This window comes from Arachis hypogaea, chromosome 11 (assembly GCF_003086295.3).
Source record: "Arachis hypogaea cultivar Tifrunner chromosome 11, arahy.Tifrunner.gnm2.J5K5, whole genome shotgun sequence".
In the NCBI taxonomy this organism is placed as follows: Eukaryota; Viridiplantae; Streptophyta; class Magnoliopsida; order Fabales; family Fabaceae; genus Arachis; species Arachis hypogaea.
Window position 1 is genome coordinate 44,426,129 of NC_092046.1, and position 17,931 is coordinate 44,444,059.

Sequence of the window (17,931 nt, forward strand, 5' to 3'; positions counted from 1 at the left end):
TTTAAATTATATATTTTCGTCGAATTTATCATGGGATAAATCCGACACTAATAAACACACAAAAAATAAAAATGTAAAAATAAATTACATAATTAAATTCTTAAATCGTTGTTCAAAAGTTCGACTTACATGTTAAAAAAATGTAACGAATTCAGTTTAGAAAAATGCATAATTAAATAATTTTTTATTAAATTTCATTCAAGTGAAAAAATTCTAATTTTTTAACCTTTATTTTTAAAAAATTGGAATTTAAATTTAAAAATAAAAACTTAAAATTTAACATTCAAAATAAAAATTAATTTTTAAAAAAATTAACTAATATTTTTAGTTATTCATTTATCGTTTTAAACAAAAGTAGAAACACGACAAAGCACCTTCTATTTTAGTGATGTGATGCGTAACACAACGGTTTGATTTCGACCACCAGTTCCAAAAGAGTTGCGCCAAGACTCGGATTCATTATATATGCATCACTTGTCCAAATGTCACACCATTTATCTGCTTTCGCTTGTTGCTTCTCATAATCAATTATTGTTATAGAAAACCTTGTAGATTATTCCTATGAATCTGTCCTCGATATGTGCAATTGAATCCTAGATTTCTGTGAATATACGTGTTTACTACGCATTTGCAAACTTGATTTCATTGGACACTGAAACTGTGGCGACAAGTGAAGTTAGTGATTTTGATGGACCTCAAATCCTTCTCTTCCAATTCCCTGTCCTCTTCTGAAGTTGCTCTTCTTGCAAGATCGTCTTCCTATTCTTACAATGCTTTTATGCAAAAATTTGGTGTTAGATTTTCCAAGTCTCCAAGAGGTAACCCCAATCTTTTTTTTCTCACTGCATTGAATGGTAGTGTGAGCTTTTCTTCTACTGATGAACTGCTATTTGACTTGTTCTTAATTTTTTGCTAAATAATGTGTGCCCTTTCTTTTGTTTCTTTTTTACTGCCTAACTATAAAAGATGTTACCAAATACCGAATTAAAAAAAAAAAAAAAAAGAAACCGAAGAAGTTATTATTTTCTTGGGTTTAATAACTGTGTTCTCTCATCTTGGATTTCAGGGATAATTGTTAGGACTTATGGTGGTCCTGAGAACCATTACTTGGCAAATAAAGCTATCATAAGCTTAGCTGGTGGTGCAAATAATGTTGCAGCAGAAACAAGTTTTCACAGTTCTAATGGATTAAACGGTTCAACTTGGAGCCTTTTCACAAGAAATCTGAAAGTACTTGAAGCCTATGATGATGAGTATGGTGGAGTTGTCATTGATCCAGATAGGTTGCCAACCAATCCGTCTGTTTTTGCTCGTTCCCTGAATTTGTCTCTTTCACATTGGAAAAAGATGGTAAATCCTCTGCTCAATTTCTGATCCTCAGTTACAAGAACTGTATGCAAGTTGAGGAGACAAGCAACCTAGAACTTTAGGGTGTATTTGCGAGTTAGAGTTTCAGAGGGAAAGGTCTGAAGAGTAAAATGACTTTGCTTTATTCTTCAAACCTGTCCCTTTCTTCCATTTTCTGGAACACCAAAACTCGCAGACACCCCTTTGGAATAGGGTGTGAGTTCAATCCTAGGGTGGAGATTCTTCTTAAACTTGTAAAATAAGTAAACATATCTCATGGTCTTAAAATAAGTAGATGGACCAACAAGTTGATTTCTCGTGTCAGAGTTTGCTATATCTGATTAGAAAAGTAGTTACCATGGAAAATCTCACTTTAGCATCATGTGTGAATGTTCATGCTCTGCACAAACCACACCTGACTTATGAGGATTTGCAGGGAAAGAAGGGGATTTGGCTTAAGTTGCCTATTGAGAAATCTGACCTTGTTCCAGTTTCTATCAAGGTAATTTAACTTTTCACATGTTAATATGAATGAAGAATTAAAGATTACTAGTGACTAGACAGAAAAATCGTGTAAATTCTCTGCTTGTCCCTAATTATTGGATGGACAGAAAATCAACAAGTTTTAAAACCTTTCCCTCTCTTTGCATTTCTGTCGCGAGATAGTTACCAAACACATTTGGTGGAATTTTAGTCACAGGAGTGTTGAATGAAATGAACCTATGAGTAACTAACTTTGGTCTCAGGAAGGATTTCAATACCACCACGCAGAGCCGGGATATGTGATGTTAACTTACTGGATTCCTGAAGGACCTTGCATGCTTCCGGCCAATGCGTCGCATCTAGTAGGAGTTGGGGGATTTGTCATCAACGAAAACAACGAGGTATGATTGCTCCTATTACCAATCAAGCTCATTTGAAAAGTTATTACATGTTCTGAAATTTCTATATCGATTCATAAATTTGTAAAGGTGCTTGTAGTGCAAGAAAAACATTGCTCTCCTGAAATCCTTGGTCTTTGGAAGATTCCAACCGGATTCATTCTCGAGGTATACATAATTTTATAGCCGCACTCATTTAAGAAGAAAGAGATAATGAACCAATTGAGATGGTATTGAGTTATACTGAAACTTGAATTCTTTACCACTTGTCTGAAATACCAGGCAGAGGAGATATACACAGGAGCCATAAGAGAAGTGAAGGAAGAAACCGGCGTAAGTTCATGAACTTCCAAATATTCATTAACTCGTGTCGTGTACTATTTATCAACTGCAAAAACCGAGGGCTTACCTTTGATACTGGTGCTTTAAACTACAGATTGATACAGAGTTTATAGAAGTCATAGCATTCAGGTAACAACAACATTCATACTTGCAATTATGCAATCAAGAAGTTGAAATATTTTTTTATAAAATTGTGTAAATTGCAAGGAATTAGGATATATGTTTATAGATTGGTGCTGAATTTAGTGCTTTTGATCCATTACGGTTGCAATTTTCTTTGTGACTGATAAATTTAATCATCAACCGCAGGCATGCGCATAATGTGGCTTTCGATAAATCAGATCTGTTCTTCATCTGCATGCTAAGAGCCCTATCGTCCAAGATTGTTGTCGATGATCATGAAATTGAAGCTGCAAAGGTTTGATATTTACTCATTAGAGACAGTTAAAGAAAACTATATGCTGCACGCACATTTAACTATAGCATAAAGTTAGTTCAATCAATGAAATCTCATAATGCTAATCTTTTTCTTCTGAAATATTTATTAGATATGACCTATTAGGAGTACAATATTGGTGCATGCCACAGTAACTTAAATTGGAGGTGGCTGCTTCTTTTAAGTTCCTATTTGAGTTGAGGATTTCCACAACTTTGATGTGATATATGTGTGCAGTGGATGCCCCTGGTAGATTTTGTGAAGCAACCACTAATCCAAGAAGATTCCATGTTCAAACAGATCATAGACATCTTGGTCGCCCGTCTCGGGAAGCGTTATTGCGGCCTTTCGACTCACCAAGTAGTTTCAAAGTTTGATGGCAGGGTCTCTTCCCTGTACTATAATGTTATAGACAATGATGAAGATATCAACTGTGTAGGAAATTAAGCCAAGGATCTCAAAAACTTCAAAGGAAGAAAGCAAGAACCGTTCAACAAGTTCTCAAATAACAGCAACAGCCTGAAAGTTGAGCTAATTATTGCACCTTTCATCAGATATCTCCGATATATGCCCGATGTAATAATATAAGTGCAATGTTATTTCGAATGTATATAGATATCTTAAATAATAATGTATCCTACTATATTGTAAATAGAAGAGCCACGATATTTATGGGCCTTCAATATAATCATCCCTGGAATTAAAACATCATTGTATATTTGAAGGTTAACATATTAAACTGAAGTTGCAGAACTTTTTTCTTCAGCAATGCTATGTGTATAGCTACTTTTTATTTAGACCAATTATGGTAGCATTCAAGTTATTTTCTGTTTCAACATAGTTCTAAGAATAACCGGTAATAAATCTATTCAAAATATTAGATTATTGTTGAATCATTACTTCAATTAGTATATTATTGGTTTAACCTTTGACCCAATCATAATTAAAAATATATAAAATTAAAATTTACAACGCATATTTTGTTGAATAATTATATCAAAATTAAGTAATTCAATATATAAAAATAAAATTTAAGCTTATTTATGTATTATATTGAAATAAAAATTAATATAAAAATATAATTTAATTTTATTCATGTAATATATTTTAAAAAAGTGTTTCGTATAACAATTAAAATTTAATTTATTAGATTTGTTCAATAGTAACTAGGTCTGGTAGAGGGTTAGCCTTCAAAAAAGGACAAAACTTTCTAGTTAGCGACTATCTACAAGTAAAATAGGAAAGATACTTGCAAAAACGGTGACGCTCAAGTTAATCGACGTCAGAAAGGTATAAGGATCAAGAAAAAGCAGCATGTTGAGTTTGAAAAACTAAAACATGATTAAAAATGATGACCAAACATTATTAGATTAATTATCAATTGGTTGTGAGATGTGTTTATTTTAGTGTGCAGAAAATAAAACAGGCCCAAGAAGTAAATAATCAAAGCCCATATACACACACAATCTGGCCCTATACTAATTTCAGATGTACCACTTCACTCATTCCAAACTTGATCTAAGAAAGCTGGACGGGTGAATCAAATGAAAGAAACAAAGATAAAATTGGCCTAATCCAAGCCCAAATTCAGTGACCACACTTAAACCTATTTCTCTTCTCACTAACCGGGCAAACAAATTAATTCCATTTAAAACTTCTTTCACTTTCACTGTATACAAACTCTCTCTTCTCTCTCCTATTCTCCTCACGTCAAATCACTCTGAAGCAAGAAGAAAGAAAAGGAAAGATCCGAAACTAGGACACGGTCAAGAACAAAAAGGTGGTTTTCGAATCCAAGCAAGACGAAATAGAAGAAGGGCTACAACAAAGGGGTAAATCTCATCTGGACAAAGTATCTCAAAAGTTGATTTCTCCATCTGTGCTTCACCAAGAAACCGTGAAGAAATCTGCTGAGTTTCAAGCATAAATCAAGCAACTATGGAGAAAGTGAAGTCAAATATGCTCAGAAGCTCATCAATGATCAAGAATCAAACTTGGGGCCAAAGAAAAGATACACGACCAAGATCAAAGGAGCTTGAACAAAAATGTTGAAAGAGAATGGGTATGTTGTATGTCACAGATTCGACATTCTCTCTCCTCTAAACACACCGCTGCTAGTTCTGATGTTGGAGAAGAAGACAACCCAAGTGTTGAACTTGGTTCAAACTTTGGAAGCTTCACTCCTGTATAATAGGGGTGAACGACCAAGGATTGGGCAAGAGAGAAAGAGCACTTGTTTAGGTTTCTATAGCTCTCTGAGTTGTTCTTGTTCTTCTCCTTCATGGTTCTCATTTTGTAATTCTTTTTCAGTTTAGTCTATTTGAGTATCATTGGAAAAAAGGCAAACATGATGAGATTTGTAAGAAAAAGCCAATGAGTGGTAAAAGGCAGAGAGTTAAACTTGGAGAAAAAGCCTAAATTATTTCAGAAATCCTTTGTTAGTATTTCTATTTTGTGTCATGATCCTGAGTGGATTCCCTTGCAAGTTGGGTTAGCACTTTACTGTTGAAAGCTAGGTTGAGTCCTAGTCAAGTTCAGACTGGGTTAAAATCTGGACTTGTCCGAGATAAGATTGGGGTATCTCCTAGGAAAAATTGGTCATTGTAATCTGTTGAAAAGATAGTGAAATTCTATCACTGTTGTGATGGAGACTGGATGTAGGCTACATTACACTAGGTAGCCGAACCAGGATACATCGTGTCATTCTCTAATCTCTTCTCTATTTTTGGTATTGCGTTATTGGAGACAAAACAGAATTATCTCCTACCGCATTAAGAGACAAAACCTTAAGTTGTTCCGTTTTCTACTCAAATAATATCTACTAAACTCAAGGTTAAAAGCTAAAGAAAAAGGAGGTAAAGATTCAACCCCTTCTCTTAGACACTAGCAATCATCAATTAGTGTCAGAGTTTGAGATCAAGCTTTGCGTCTTGGAGAAAAGATCCTGATGGCAAGCAACAAGAGTTCCAATGTGGTAGCACACACTTTAATAGAAGGACAATCAAACAACAAACTTCTATAACAACCCGACTTTTTGAAAAATTAAATAATGAGTTATTCATGATTTATTATTTTATTTAAAAAAATTATTTTCTTAAAAGTAATTAAATTAAATTTAATGATACTTTGAGTTTAAAATCTATTAGAATTTTTAAAATAATTTTTATTATAATGAGATATTTTGAAAAAGATAAAAAATTATTATTATTATTATTATTATTATTATTATTATTATTATTATTATTATTATTATTATTATTATTATTATTATTATTATTATGCGTGAGCATCTTGTACCCTTTTTTCCTTTGTTTTCTAGTCATTTTCAGTTAGAATTTATTAAGTTTTATTATATTTTAGTGCAAAAATCCTCTTTAGATGCTATTTTGAGTTGTTTTAGTATTTTTATAATTTCAATTAAAATTCAGAGCAATTTGGCAGAATTTGGAGTAAAAAGGAGAAGAGTTGGAGCTACCCATTTGGGAACTAAACACCAAGCTGGTGTTTAGCGCCAGCAAGCCCAACAAACAACAACGTCTCTGCCTCCTATGGGCGCTAAACGCCCAACTGGCGTTTAGCGCTAGGCAATCCGAGCCAAGCCCATACTTTTGGAGCATCTCTAGTGGATTTAGCTTTTATTAGTTATCCTATCTTTTATTTTTGTAATTTTTATTTACAAACAATATCTTTTAGTTTTAGGATTTATTATTTTATTTTATTTTATTTTCAAATAAAAATCAGGTTAGATATAAAAGGAAAAAGATTCACCCTTTAGGGAAACCTCTCTCTTTCGCACTTTTCAAAATCCTTGTTTTCTCTGTAAGTCATGAGCCACTAAACCTTCTTCGTTAATGTTAGGAGTTCTATTTATTTCTATGGATTAAGACTATTATTCTTCTATTTTGATTAATGTACTGAGTCAGTTTCAAGGATTACTTTCGTTCTTAATTTTATGAATCTGGGTGGAACGAGAGTATGATCCTTATTCTAGATGCGTTCTTGTGACCCTTGGGAGAGGTCTCGCACCTGAACACAGCTTGAAAATAAATTCCTCCTAAATTACTAATTACTCAAACTAATCTAGATATGTGACATATAATCCATTTATGAGCTCCTACACTGCTCATACTCCTGACTTTTATGGGCGTAGTATCTCAGTACCTCCTATAGGTGCTAACAATTTTGAGCTAAAGCCACAGTTGATCACTCTGGAGCAATAAAACTGTCAGTTTCATGGACTCCGGCAAGAAGACCCGAATTTGTTTATCTCTAATTTTCTGCAGATCTGTGACACTGTAAAGACTAATAGAGTGAATTCTTATGTTTATAAGCTTATACTCTTCCCTTTTGCTGTGAGGGACAGAGCCAAGCAGTGGCTAGATACTCAGCCCATGGAGAGCTTGGACTCTTGGAACAAAGTGGTCAATAGATTTCTAACCAAGTTCTTCCCACCTCAGAAACTGACCAAGCTGAGGGTGGATGTTCAGAATTTTAGGTAGAGAGACGGTGAATCCCCCTACGAAGCCTGAGAAAGATACAAGCAGATGATTAGAAAGTGTCCCTCAGACATATTTTTGGACTAGACCAAGTTACAAATCTTTTATGATGACCTCTCTGAGATGGCTAAGATATCTCTGGACAACTCCGCAGGAGGTTCCTTGCACATGAAGAAGACGCCTGAAGAGGTTAATGAGCTCATTGAGATGGTTGTTAACAACCAATATCTTTACTCTTCTGAGAGGAATCCTGTACTCCTGTGAAGAAGGAGTAACGAAGGTGCACACCCTGGATGCCATTCTCGCTCAGAACAAGATTATATCACAGCAGATTAGTATGATTTCTCAGCACTTGAGTGGGATGCAAGTCTCAGCTATTAATACTCAAGATGCATTTTATGATATGAATGGAGGCTTCAACCAAGGGGAGAACTATGATTATGCTCAAACCACTTCTGAGCAAGTTAATTATATGAAAAATTTCTCTAGAAATTCCAATAATGATCCCTATTCAAATACATTCAATCAGGGATGGAGGAATCACCCTAACTTTGGGTGGAAAGAGCAACCCCACAGGCCCCAGCCAAATTTCAACAACAACTCTCAGCGTGGTTTCAATAAGAACAAGTTCAATAATTTCAGTAATTGTCAATTTCAAACTTCCGAACCACAACAGACGTCCACTTAGCCTTAGAATACTCTTGACTTAGCCTCTTTAGTTGCAGAAGTCTCCAAGAGTAATCATCGTTTATATAGGAGATTAGAGCTTTCATTCGGAACTTGGAAGTACAAGTAGGTCAGTTGAGCAAGAGAATACCTGAGAGACCCCCTAATACTCTTCCTGTTGACACAGAGATAAACCCAAGAGAATAGTGTAAAGCCCTCACAATGGCTAAAGAATCCATACTGAAGAAGGAGGTGCAAGTTACTAAGGGGTCAGAGGAGAAAGAAGCTCAAGAAAAGGCTGATGTTACACTGTTACACACCCCACCTAAGGTGCCTATTCAAGAGCCTACAACACCACAACCTCAGAAGCTTCAAGAGGAGACCAAGGACAAGTAGTTCTCTCAGTTCTTGGAAATCTTTAAAAAGTTACAAATTAATATTCCTTTGGTAAGATTTTGGAGAAAATGCCTCCCTATGTGGCATTTATGAAAGGCCTACTCTCTGAAAAGAAAGCCTTAAAGGGAGATCAAATAGTGGTGCTAACCAAGGAATGTAGTGCACTCATTCAGGGTAAGCTACCAAAGAAGATGTTAGATTCAGGGAGCTTTCAGATTCCTTGTACTATTGGGAATGTCACTTTTGACAAGGCTCTTTGTGATCTTGGCTCCAGTAATCAATCTGATGCCCTTGTCTGTAATGAGAAAGCTACAAATTCAAGAGGCACAGCCTACAAGAATAGCATTGCAGATGACTGACAAGTCTCTGAGGCAGGCACATGGGCTAATGAAAAATATCTTAGTCAAGGTTGGAGAGCTATTCCTCCTTGCAGATTTTGTCATACCTGATATGGAAGAGGATGCAAATGACTCTATCATACTAAGAAGACCATTCCTGGCCATTGGAAGAGCTTTAATTGATATTGAGAGAGGTGAATTAGTCCTGAGATTATGGGAAGACTATTTGGTATTCAGGGTTTTTAAACCTTCACCATTCTTTGGAGTAGGAGATACTTGAATGCATAACTCATTACTTAAGCATTTCCCCTTGGTGGAAACCCATACAGTTTCCCCTGACATCAAACCTAAGTTTGGTGTTGGGCATCCACCACCTACCAAGGAGGGAGGAGGTCCCAAGAAGAAGGTACCCAAGGGCTAGAGGCACAAGAAGATTTTCACTGAAGACTTCTCACTTGGGATGAAAGTGGTGTTCACTAGAAGTTTAGTCCTACCTCATACAGTAAGCAGAATCCTATCTCTGGAACATGTTGAGTTAATCCATGAGAGCGTAGGAAAGAGGTTAGCAGTGAAGGAAGAGGATCTGAGCCCCTTTGACCCTCCTTCTTAGAGGAGCTAACCGTCAAGCTAGTGACGGTAAAGAAGCGCTTGTTGGGAGGCAACCCAACCATGAGTATCCTTTAGTTTTAATTTAGTTTGATTTTTATTTTTATTTTCATTGATTTTCATAAGTTTTTCTAGGTTTAATCTTGTTTGTGATCATGCACAGTGCTTAGAACAGGAGCAGAAGAACTCAGAAGGAAGAGCAGAACACCTTGGAGAAAGGAGTGTTCTGGCGCTAAACGTCAGGCTGGGCATTTAGCGCCAGGAAGGGGGCATGGAAAATTGGCGTTTAATGCCATGAAGGGAAAGCAAAGGCTGGCGTTAAATGCCAGGTGGGAGTTTAAAGCCCAGCTAGGACATTATGTTGGAGCTTTTTCACCCCACCAAGGGTGCTAAACGCCAGCTGGGCGTTTAGTGCCATACATGGTTTATTTAAAAAAAAAGTCCCATTGCTGGCGCTAAACACTAAGACTGGCGTTTAGCGCCCAGTATACTAGTTTCAAATTTGAAGGAGGGGGTTTAGCCCATGGTTAAAACCCCAACCCCCACCCACTTTGACCAGTCAACCACCTCCTTTTTCTCCCCCCTCCCCCCTTAACCACTCTTCCATCCACATTCATCTACCCCATTCCCCAAGATCACATCACATCAACCTATCCAATCCCATTAATCTCTCAACTCACCCCCCACTCCACCCAATCACCGCTCATCTTTTCCATCAATCTCTCTTCTCCATTGGTGCACGAATCCCCACACCTTTGTACAGCTGTACCAGCAAGTGCACTGGGTCATCTAAGTAATACCTAAGCGAGTCAGGGTCGATCCCACGAGGATTGTGGTTTGAAGGAAGCTATGGATACCTTGCAGGTCTTAGTCAGGCAAAATCAAGAAGTCATTGGTTTGAAGTTGTAAGAGGAATAATGTATAAAATTACTTTTTAAATTAAAGGGAATCAGTAATAGGAATATGGCTAAGGATTGGAGTTGCTTTGTCTTTCTGAATTAACTCTGGCATTACTGTCTTCTTTGCTTGTGAGTGATTTCTTCTATGGCAGGCTGTATGTGATCAATGCCATGGGATGTGGTCATCAATCTCTTCTGCTCCAGATCAAACGCCATTGGCTGTGGTCATCCAATCTGACGGAGGGTGAATCTCTAGCAGTTCATTCTCCTAGCGATCCTACTCAAAATGCCACAAAAAAGGTCAAATCTTCTGGATCAGAGAATGCTGCTTCTTTGAGTTTTAGCCTATATCACAAAGGCCCTAATCTCCCCAGAAATTGGCTGGTGTCTCAAGAAGTCCCCAACGAAGTCATGGATTAACCATATGAAAGATGCATAATCAAACTGGCGGTTCGCGCTTTCCAGCCACGTATTCACACGAACCCAAATAGACACGGGTGATTGTCAGGCACGCGGTCCTAGTATGATGAACAGAGCTAATTGTCACTAGTCATCCTATTCACCATGTTGAAGAACGAGTATACATCTTATAAATAAATCAAACATGGATCGAAGAAGAAATAGTAATACTTTTATTAATTCATAGGACTCAGCAGGGCTCCTCCCCTCAACCTAGGAGGTTTAGAAACTCATACTGAAAGAAAATACAATGGTAAATTCAAAAATATCATAAAAGGTATTGTAAAGGTGTCCAAATAACATAAATCTAATCCCTTAAATACTAAACAATGACTAGTAAGGGTAAAACAGTCTTTTTAATGCTAAAATCCACTTATGGGGCCCACTTGGTGAGTGTTTAGGCTGAGCTTTGATTGGATCCACGTGCTATGAGGCCTCTAGGATGTTGAACGCTGGCTAGGGGGTCCTCTCTGGGCGTTTGGACGCTGGTCTCTACTTTGTGGGCGCTGGACGCCTGGAAGGGGGTAGGAAGCTGGTGTTGGACGCCAGTTTTGGGCCTTCTAATCTGAAGCAAAGTATAGACTATTATATATTGCTGGAAAGCTCTGGAAGTCAGATTTTCATAACCATTTAGAACTCTCCATTTGGACTTCTGTAGCTCCAGAAAATCCCTTCTGAATGCAAGGAGGTCAGATCCGAACAGCATCTGCAATGCTTTCTCTATCTCTGAATTAGACTTCTGCTCCAGCTCCTCAATTTCAGCCAGAAATTACCTGAAATTGCACAAAAATACAAAAACTCATAGTAGAATCAAAAAATGTGAATTTAACACTAAAACCTATGAAAACTTAATAAAAAATAAACAAAACATGCTAAAAACTATATGAAAATTATGCCAAAAAGCGTATAAAATATCCGCTCATCACCCATTAACCACATTCAAATTTTTTTTCCCTCCTACCCCTTCCCATATAACCAAACCCCTCTCTCCCATTCCCTATAAATACCCACTTCTTCACCTTTTCTCCCCAAATATCATATTACCATCTTCCATCATCATTCTTTCTTCCCTTCATACACTATCCTTTTTCCACCTTCCTTCAAGCCACATAACCCTGAGCCCCCTCCCTCCTTCCGCCATCTTTTTTTTTCGCTTTCTTATTGCCATATTACTTTCTTCTATCTTTTCTTTTCTATTTTCGCTTTTATTTTACTCGGGAATGAGCAAACCTTTTAAGTTTGGTGTTGGGCACTCTGCTTTTCCCTTTATTTTTACTATTTCTATGGCACCCAAAACTGGTGAATCTTCCTCAAGAAAGAGGAAAGAGAAGGCACCCGCCTCTGGTCTGTATGATTTCACCATGTTCTTTTCCAAGACCCACAAGGATCATTTTAATGAGATAGTAAGCAAAAAGAAAGTGATCTTCGAGGTCCGCTTCGACCTAAAGTCAGATGGGTATTCAGAGATCCAGTACCAGATTCTGAGACAGGGTTGGGAAGCTCTGACCAACCCTGTGACCGAGGTGGACGTACTCATGGTCAGGGAGTTTTACGCCATTGCTTGGGTGACTTTCAAGGATGCACAAGGCGTGAACCCAGACCCAAAGAACTGGCTCACTACAGTTCGATGGGTGATCATGGAGTTCAGTCCCGAGAGTGTGAGGGAAGCACTACAGCTACCACCATCCAAAGAGGACCCTCATTCGTACACTCAGAGGGCCAACACTGACCAGAGGCTAAACTAGGTCCTTGCTGATATATGCCTCCTTGTAGCTCAGTAGAGGAGGAATTTTCGAGATCATTCGTACCAACTGGGTAGGCATGACCTAAAACCAGTTGCTCGAGGATGGTTGGAGTTCATCCAATGCTCCATCATCCCTACCAGTAATCGGTCTAAGGTTACAGTCGACTGAGGAGTGATGATTCACTGTATCATGCTCGGTAATGAGATAGAGGTGCATTAGGTGATACCTCAAGAGTTGTAGAAGATAGCTGAGAAAGTTTCCACCTCTGCTAGACTGACCTTCCCTCATCTCATCTTCCATCTGTGTGGAGTAGACGGAGTTCATACTGATAGAGATACCCCAATTGATGCTGACAGACTGATCACTAGGAGGGGTATGGAGTATGCTAGAGAGCATAGGCATGCACCACCACAGGAGCCAGTTTCTCCTCCTCAGCAAGAGCTTTCGGAGATGCCTCAGGGATTCTATCTCCCTCCCCGTGACTACTGGGACCAGTTGACCACATCCATCGGGGAGCTGACATCATCTGTTGACCAGCTGAGGATTGAGCACTAGGACCACTTAGCCATCCTCCTCTAGCTAGTGGAGGAGCAACAGAGGCAGGGGTGTGACATAGATGAGCTAAAGCGCCAGAGAGAATTTCCAAGAGGGTGTAGCAGCCGCCATGACTGAGATGTTTGAGTTTCTTTATCTTCTGCTTTCTTTATTTTCTATTTTTTAGTACTTTTATCTTGTTTCCTGCCATTTGCTTGTTTGAGTCTTTGCATGATCCTCAAAGTCTTTCATTGATTTCTAGTTTAGTTGTTTATTTAGTTATTTATGTTTATTTTGAAAAGTTGTCTCATGTATTGCTCACCGAACTTGAAAAATCAAAAGAAAAAGAAAAGAAATAGTAAAATACATGAGGCTTGAGTTATATATTATGAATTTTTCTAGTTACTTTAATGTGGTAGCATTATCTTTAATTTTGAATGTATGAATAAACAGTGCATATTTGATTTTGAAGATAAGAACGTTGGTTTTTGAGGCATGGAAACTTAGAAAAGTATTATGGATTCTCTAACTAAGTAAGACATTGATCCTTGAAGCAAAACAAATAGCAAAAAAAAAAGAAAATAATAAGAAATAAAATAAAAATGAAGGTCCAAGGCTCTGTGCATCAATGGTTAGGAGGGTCAAAATTGATCTAAAGCTCAAAAGAGTGATTTTTCCCTAACCATATGCATGTGGTGGAATGTGTCAAATAATCCTTGAGACAAAACACTAAAAGTTATGACCAAATGCAATTACAGAGTATGCCAAAGGCTTTGAGCACTACTGACTGAGAGAAATTAAAAGCAAAATTAGAACTCAAGGAGTTACTCAGTTAAGTGCTTGTGGGGTTTTTGTATTAAGTTAAGCTTGAGGACAAACACTTAGAATCACGTCTAGGCTCAAGGTACAAAGCACCAAAGGAAATGAAAAGGAAAAATCTGTGTTCAAGGATTAATTAGAACCTAAAGAATAGAATCCATAATATCATCCGAGTTCTAGTGCTGAGAGACACCAATATTTTTGAGCTTCAAAGGATAGTGAGATGCCAAACCTATTCAGAGTTTGTGTGTCATTAGCCCCACTTAGTACTTAGACATGAGCTTAAAGGAACACTCAAGTCTTGGGCATTTTTCTCTTCTTTTCTATGTCCTATATTGTTTTAGTTGCTTGAGGACAAGCCACAATTTAAGTTTGGTGTTGTGATGCGTGAGCATCTTGTACCCTTTTTCCCTTTGTTTTCTAGTCATTTTCAGTTAGAATTTATTAAGTTTTATTATATTTTAGTGCAAAAATACTCTTTGGATGCTACTTTGAGTTATTTTAGTGTTTTTATAATTTCAGTTGAAATTCGGAGCAATTTGGCAAAGTTTGGAGCAAAAAGGAGAAGAGTTTGAGCTACCCATTTGGGCGTTAAACGCCAAGCTGGCGTTTAGCGCCAGCAAGCCCAACAAACAGCAATGTCTCTGCCTCCTATGGGCGCTAAACGCCCAACTAGCGTTTAGCGCCAGGCAATCCGAGCCAAGCCCACACTTTTGGAGCACTTCTAGTGGATTTAGCTTTTATTAGTTATCTTATCTTTTATTTTTGTAATTTTTATTTACAAACAATATCTTTTAATTTCAGAATTTATTATTTTATTTCATTTTAAAATCAAAATTAGGTTAGATATAAAAGGAAAAAGATTTACCCTTTAGGGAAACCTCTCTCTTCCGCACTTTTCAGAACCCTTGTTTTCTCTGTAAGTCATGAGCCACTAAACCTTCTTGGTTAAGGTTAGGAGCTCTATTTATTTCTATGGATTAAGACTATTATTTTTCTATTTTAATTAATGTACTGATTTAGTTTCAAGGATTACTTTCGTTCTTAATTTTATGAATTTAGGTAGAACGAGAGTATGACCCTTATTCTAAATACGTTCTTGTGACCCTTGGGAGAGGTCTCTCACTTGAACATAACTTGAAAGTAGATTCCTCCTAAATTGCTAATTACTTAAACTAATCTAGATACGTGACATATAATCCGTTTAGCTTTGGGTAATTAGGGTTTTTTTTGCCTTAAACTAGATTTGAACTTAACCCTCTAATCAGAGTCAAGTGACCAAGAGATTGGCAGTTGATGAAGGTTAGAGGAGACTAAATCACTAAGAGATTAGGGTTTAATCAAATACAGTTTGCCATGAAATAAATCTTGCATGATTAAAATAGTTGGTAAGAAACATTAATCCAAAAAAGTAAACATCTCCGATACCTTAACTGTTTCTCTCATTGATTTCTACACCAAACGCATTGTTTGCTTTCTTTACTTTTTATTTATTGTTTAATGCTCTTAAAACCCACACAACCAACTTTTTTGTTCGCCTAACTAAGCCAATCAGTTGACCATTGTTGCTCAGTTCCTCAGTCCTCGTGGGATAAACCCTCACTTACCTGATGTATTACTTGGATGACTCGATGCACTTACCGGTTCAGTTGTGGATATTCTCAAATTTTACGACCATATTATCGTTATTATATTATTATTTGGTTCCACTCAAGGCCGATGCCATAAAGGAAACTGTTCATACCCTCTCCCGAGCTTTTACCCGGGACCCAGTATGGCGAAAGGGCCGACCTCTAGGGAAGGCCCTCCAAACCTCTAGCCGAGCTCTTCTAAGAGGTTAGACACGATCCAGAAAAGACCAAGGCAAGGTCACTACTTCTAGAAAGGCGGTAACCAAGAGGATAAGATCTCAACCGACTTCCAAAGATATAAGATAAGATAAGATTATCACCCTAAGGGAAGTCACCACTCTCTACTATAAATACACTGCAGCCCCTAGGTATAACTCACGTTCTACTCTACTAAAAACCTGCCTAAATCCCTTGCTAACTTAAGCATCAGAGTCTCTTGTAGGTACCACTCCCAACCTCCTCACGAAGAACTCGGAATAGGCGGCACCTCGATACCAACAAGTCGAACGCTGCTACTTGAAGGGATCTGGACTCCACGTTCAGACCCGACTCAATGCTTCAGGTAACTCTCGAAACATTGGCGCCGTTGTCGGGGAACTTAGAAATCATCTCACAATCATGGCGGACAGACAACCCGACGACGGTCATGTAGTATTTGAACCTGATGAAGAGGCACAAATGGAGGACTACAACGTCATGCTCTCCCCCTCCGCCACCACACCACGGGAAAAATCCCCTGTAGAAACCTCACCCAAAGAAGACTCAGTCTGACGCACGCCATCCTGAGGGGGAAGGACACCCCCAGGTGATGGAAATACTGAACATAGTCTACGAACAGCAAGACTGCTTGAGAAAACTCGAACGCGAAGCAGAACGACAGTGAGAGGCTGAAAGGGAGCTAAGGAGAGAGGCCCGACTGCGCAGAGAACTAGAAGAGAAATGCCAGAGAATTGAAATTGACCTATGAACTCGGATTACGCGTCCAAGTTGGGACGAAAGTCCCTTAGGAGGGCAAGACCCGTTCACTGAAGAAATCATGAAAGTCAAGGTCTCCAGAAATTTCAAGCCACCCAACATGAACCTTTACGACGGGACATTTGACCCAAACCACCACCTTAGCAACTTTAGGAGTCGGATTTACCCGGCTGACGCCTCTGACGCGACTCGCTGCAAAGCCTTTCCTACGACCTTAACAAAGGCCACCATGAAGTGGTTCGACAGACTACCACCTTGATCAGTCACTAGCTTCGACGACCTGGCCAAAAAATTCCTAACAAGATTTTTCATCCAAAAGGACAAGACAAAGCACGCCCCGAGCTTGCTAGGAATAAAATAAGGAGATAAGGAAAGTCTCCGGGATTACATGAAAAGATTCAACAAAGCTTGCATGGAAATCCAAAGTCTGCCAACAGAGGCAGTGATTATGGGGTTGGTCAACGACCTGAAAGAAGGACTGTTTAGCCAGTCCATATCCAAGTGACACCCATCCTCTCTAAATGAAGTACAGGAGAGGGCGAAAAAGTACATCAACATGGAAGAGAACTCCCGGTTAAGGGAAACCTCTTCAAAATCCAACCTGCCATATTCACCTTGGGATAGAGAGCGAGAACCCAAGAAAAAAGAAGAGCCAAGCTCAGAGAAATCCTGAAGATACCACAACTACACTCCTCTAAGGGTCTCCGTAGTAGACGTCTACAGAGAAATATGCCACACAGAGAAGATCCCACCACCCCGCCTGATCAAACACAAAATGGAAGAAGCCGGACAAAGTAATGTGAATACCATAGACTCTACGGACACTCCACCAACGAGTGTTACGACCTAAGGAAAGTCATAGAAAAGATAGCCAGGGAGGGCCAGCTTGACAGATACTTAGCTGACAGGTCGGACGACCCGAGGGAAAGGAAGAAGGGGAAGGACGACCACAACACCCTCCTCACACCCCAGAGCGTCACGTCCACATGATCAACAGAGAATTTGCACAGAGAGAAATAATGAAATCCTCACGAAAAAGACACCTTAAAGAGGTATATCAAATTGGGAAAAGTAGCCTGTTGACCGACCTACCAACCATCTCCTTCACAAGGGAGGATGCACAGGGCCTGTTCCCCAAACATGACAATCCCATGGTAATAACCATAATCCTAGCAAACGTACACCTCCACCGTACCTTAATAAATCAAGGAAGCTCGGCAGACATCTTGTTCAAACCTGCTTTCGGCAAGCTCGGGCTAGAATTAAAAGACCTAAAAGCGTATCCAGATAGCTTATTCAAACTTGAAGATACCCCGATCCGACCCCTAGGGTACATCTCGCTATATAACACCTTTGAAAAA

The 17,931-nt window shown here is 38.5% G+C and overlaps 1 protein-coding gene across 2 annotated transcripts; it reads left to right on the forward strand.

Annotated features, from left to right (window-relative positions):
- The first annotated feature begins 372 nt into the window (after positions 1–372).
- Positions 373–3,775, forward strand: LOC112720776 (nudix hydrolase 8). 2 transcript variants are annotated; one of them, XM_025771853.3, is made up of 9 exons: positions 373–818; positions 1,067–1,350; positions 1,784–1,849; positions 2,094–2,231; positions 2,319–2,396; positions 2,511–2,561; positions 2,665–2,699; positions 2,880–2,988; positions 3,244–3,775. In XM_025771853.3, exons 1-9 carry the CDS (start codon positions 689–691, stop codon positions 3,451–3,453), a joined length of 1,101 nt encoding a protein of 366 aa, XP_025627638.1. In that variant the 5' UTR covers positions 373–688; the 3' UTR covers positions 3,454–3,775. The 2 variants fall into 2 exon arrangements, with proteins under 2 accessions (XP_025627638.1, XP_025627639.1); XM_025771854.3 differs by having other exon boundaries at positions 410–818; positions 3,307–3,775.
- Positions 3,776–17,931: the final 14,156 nt, after the last annotated feature.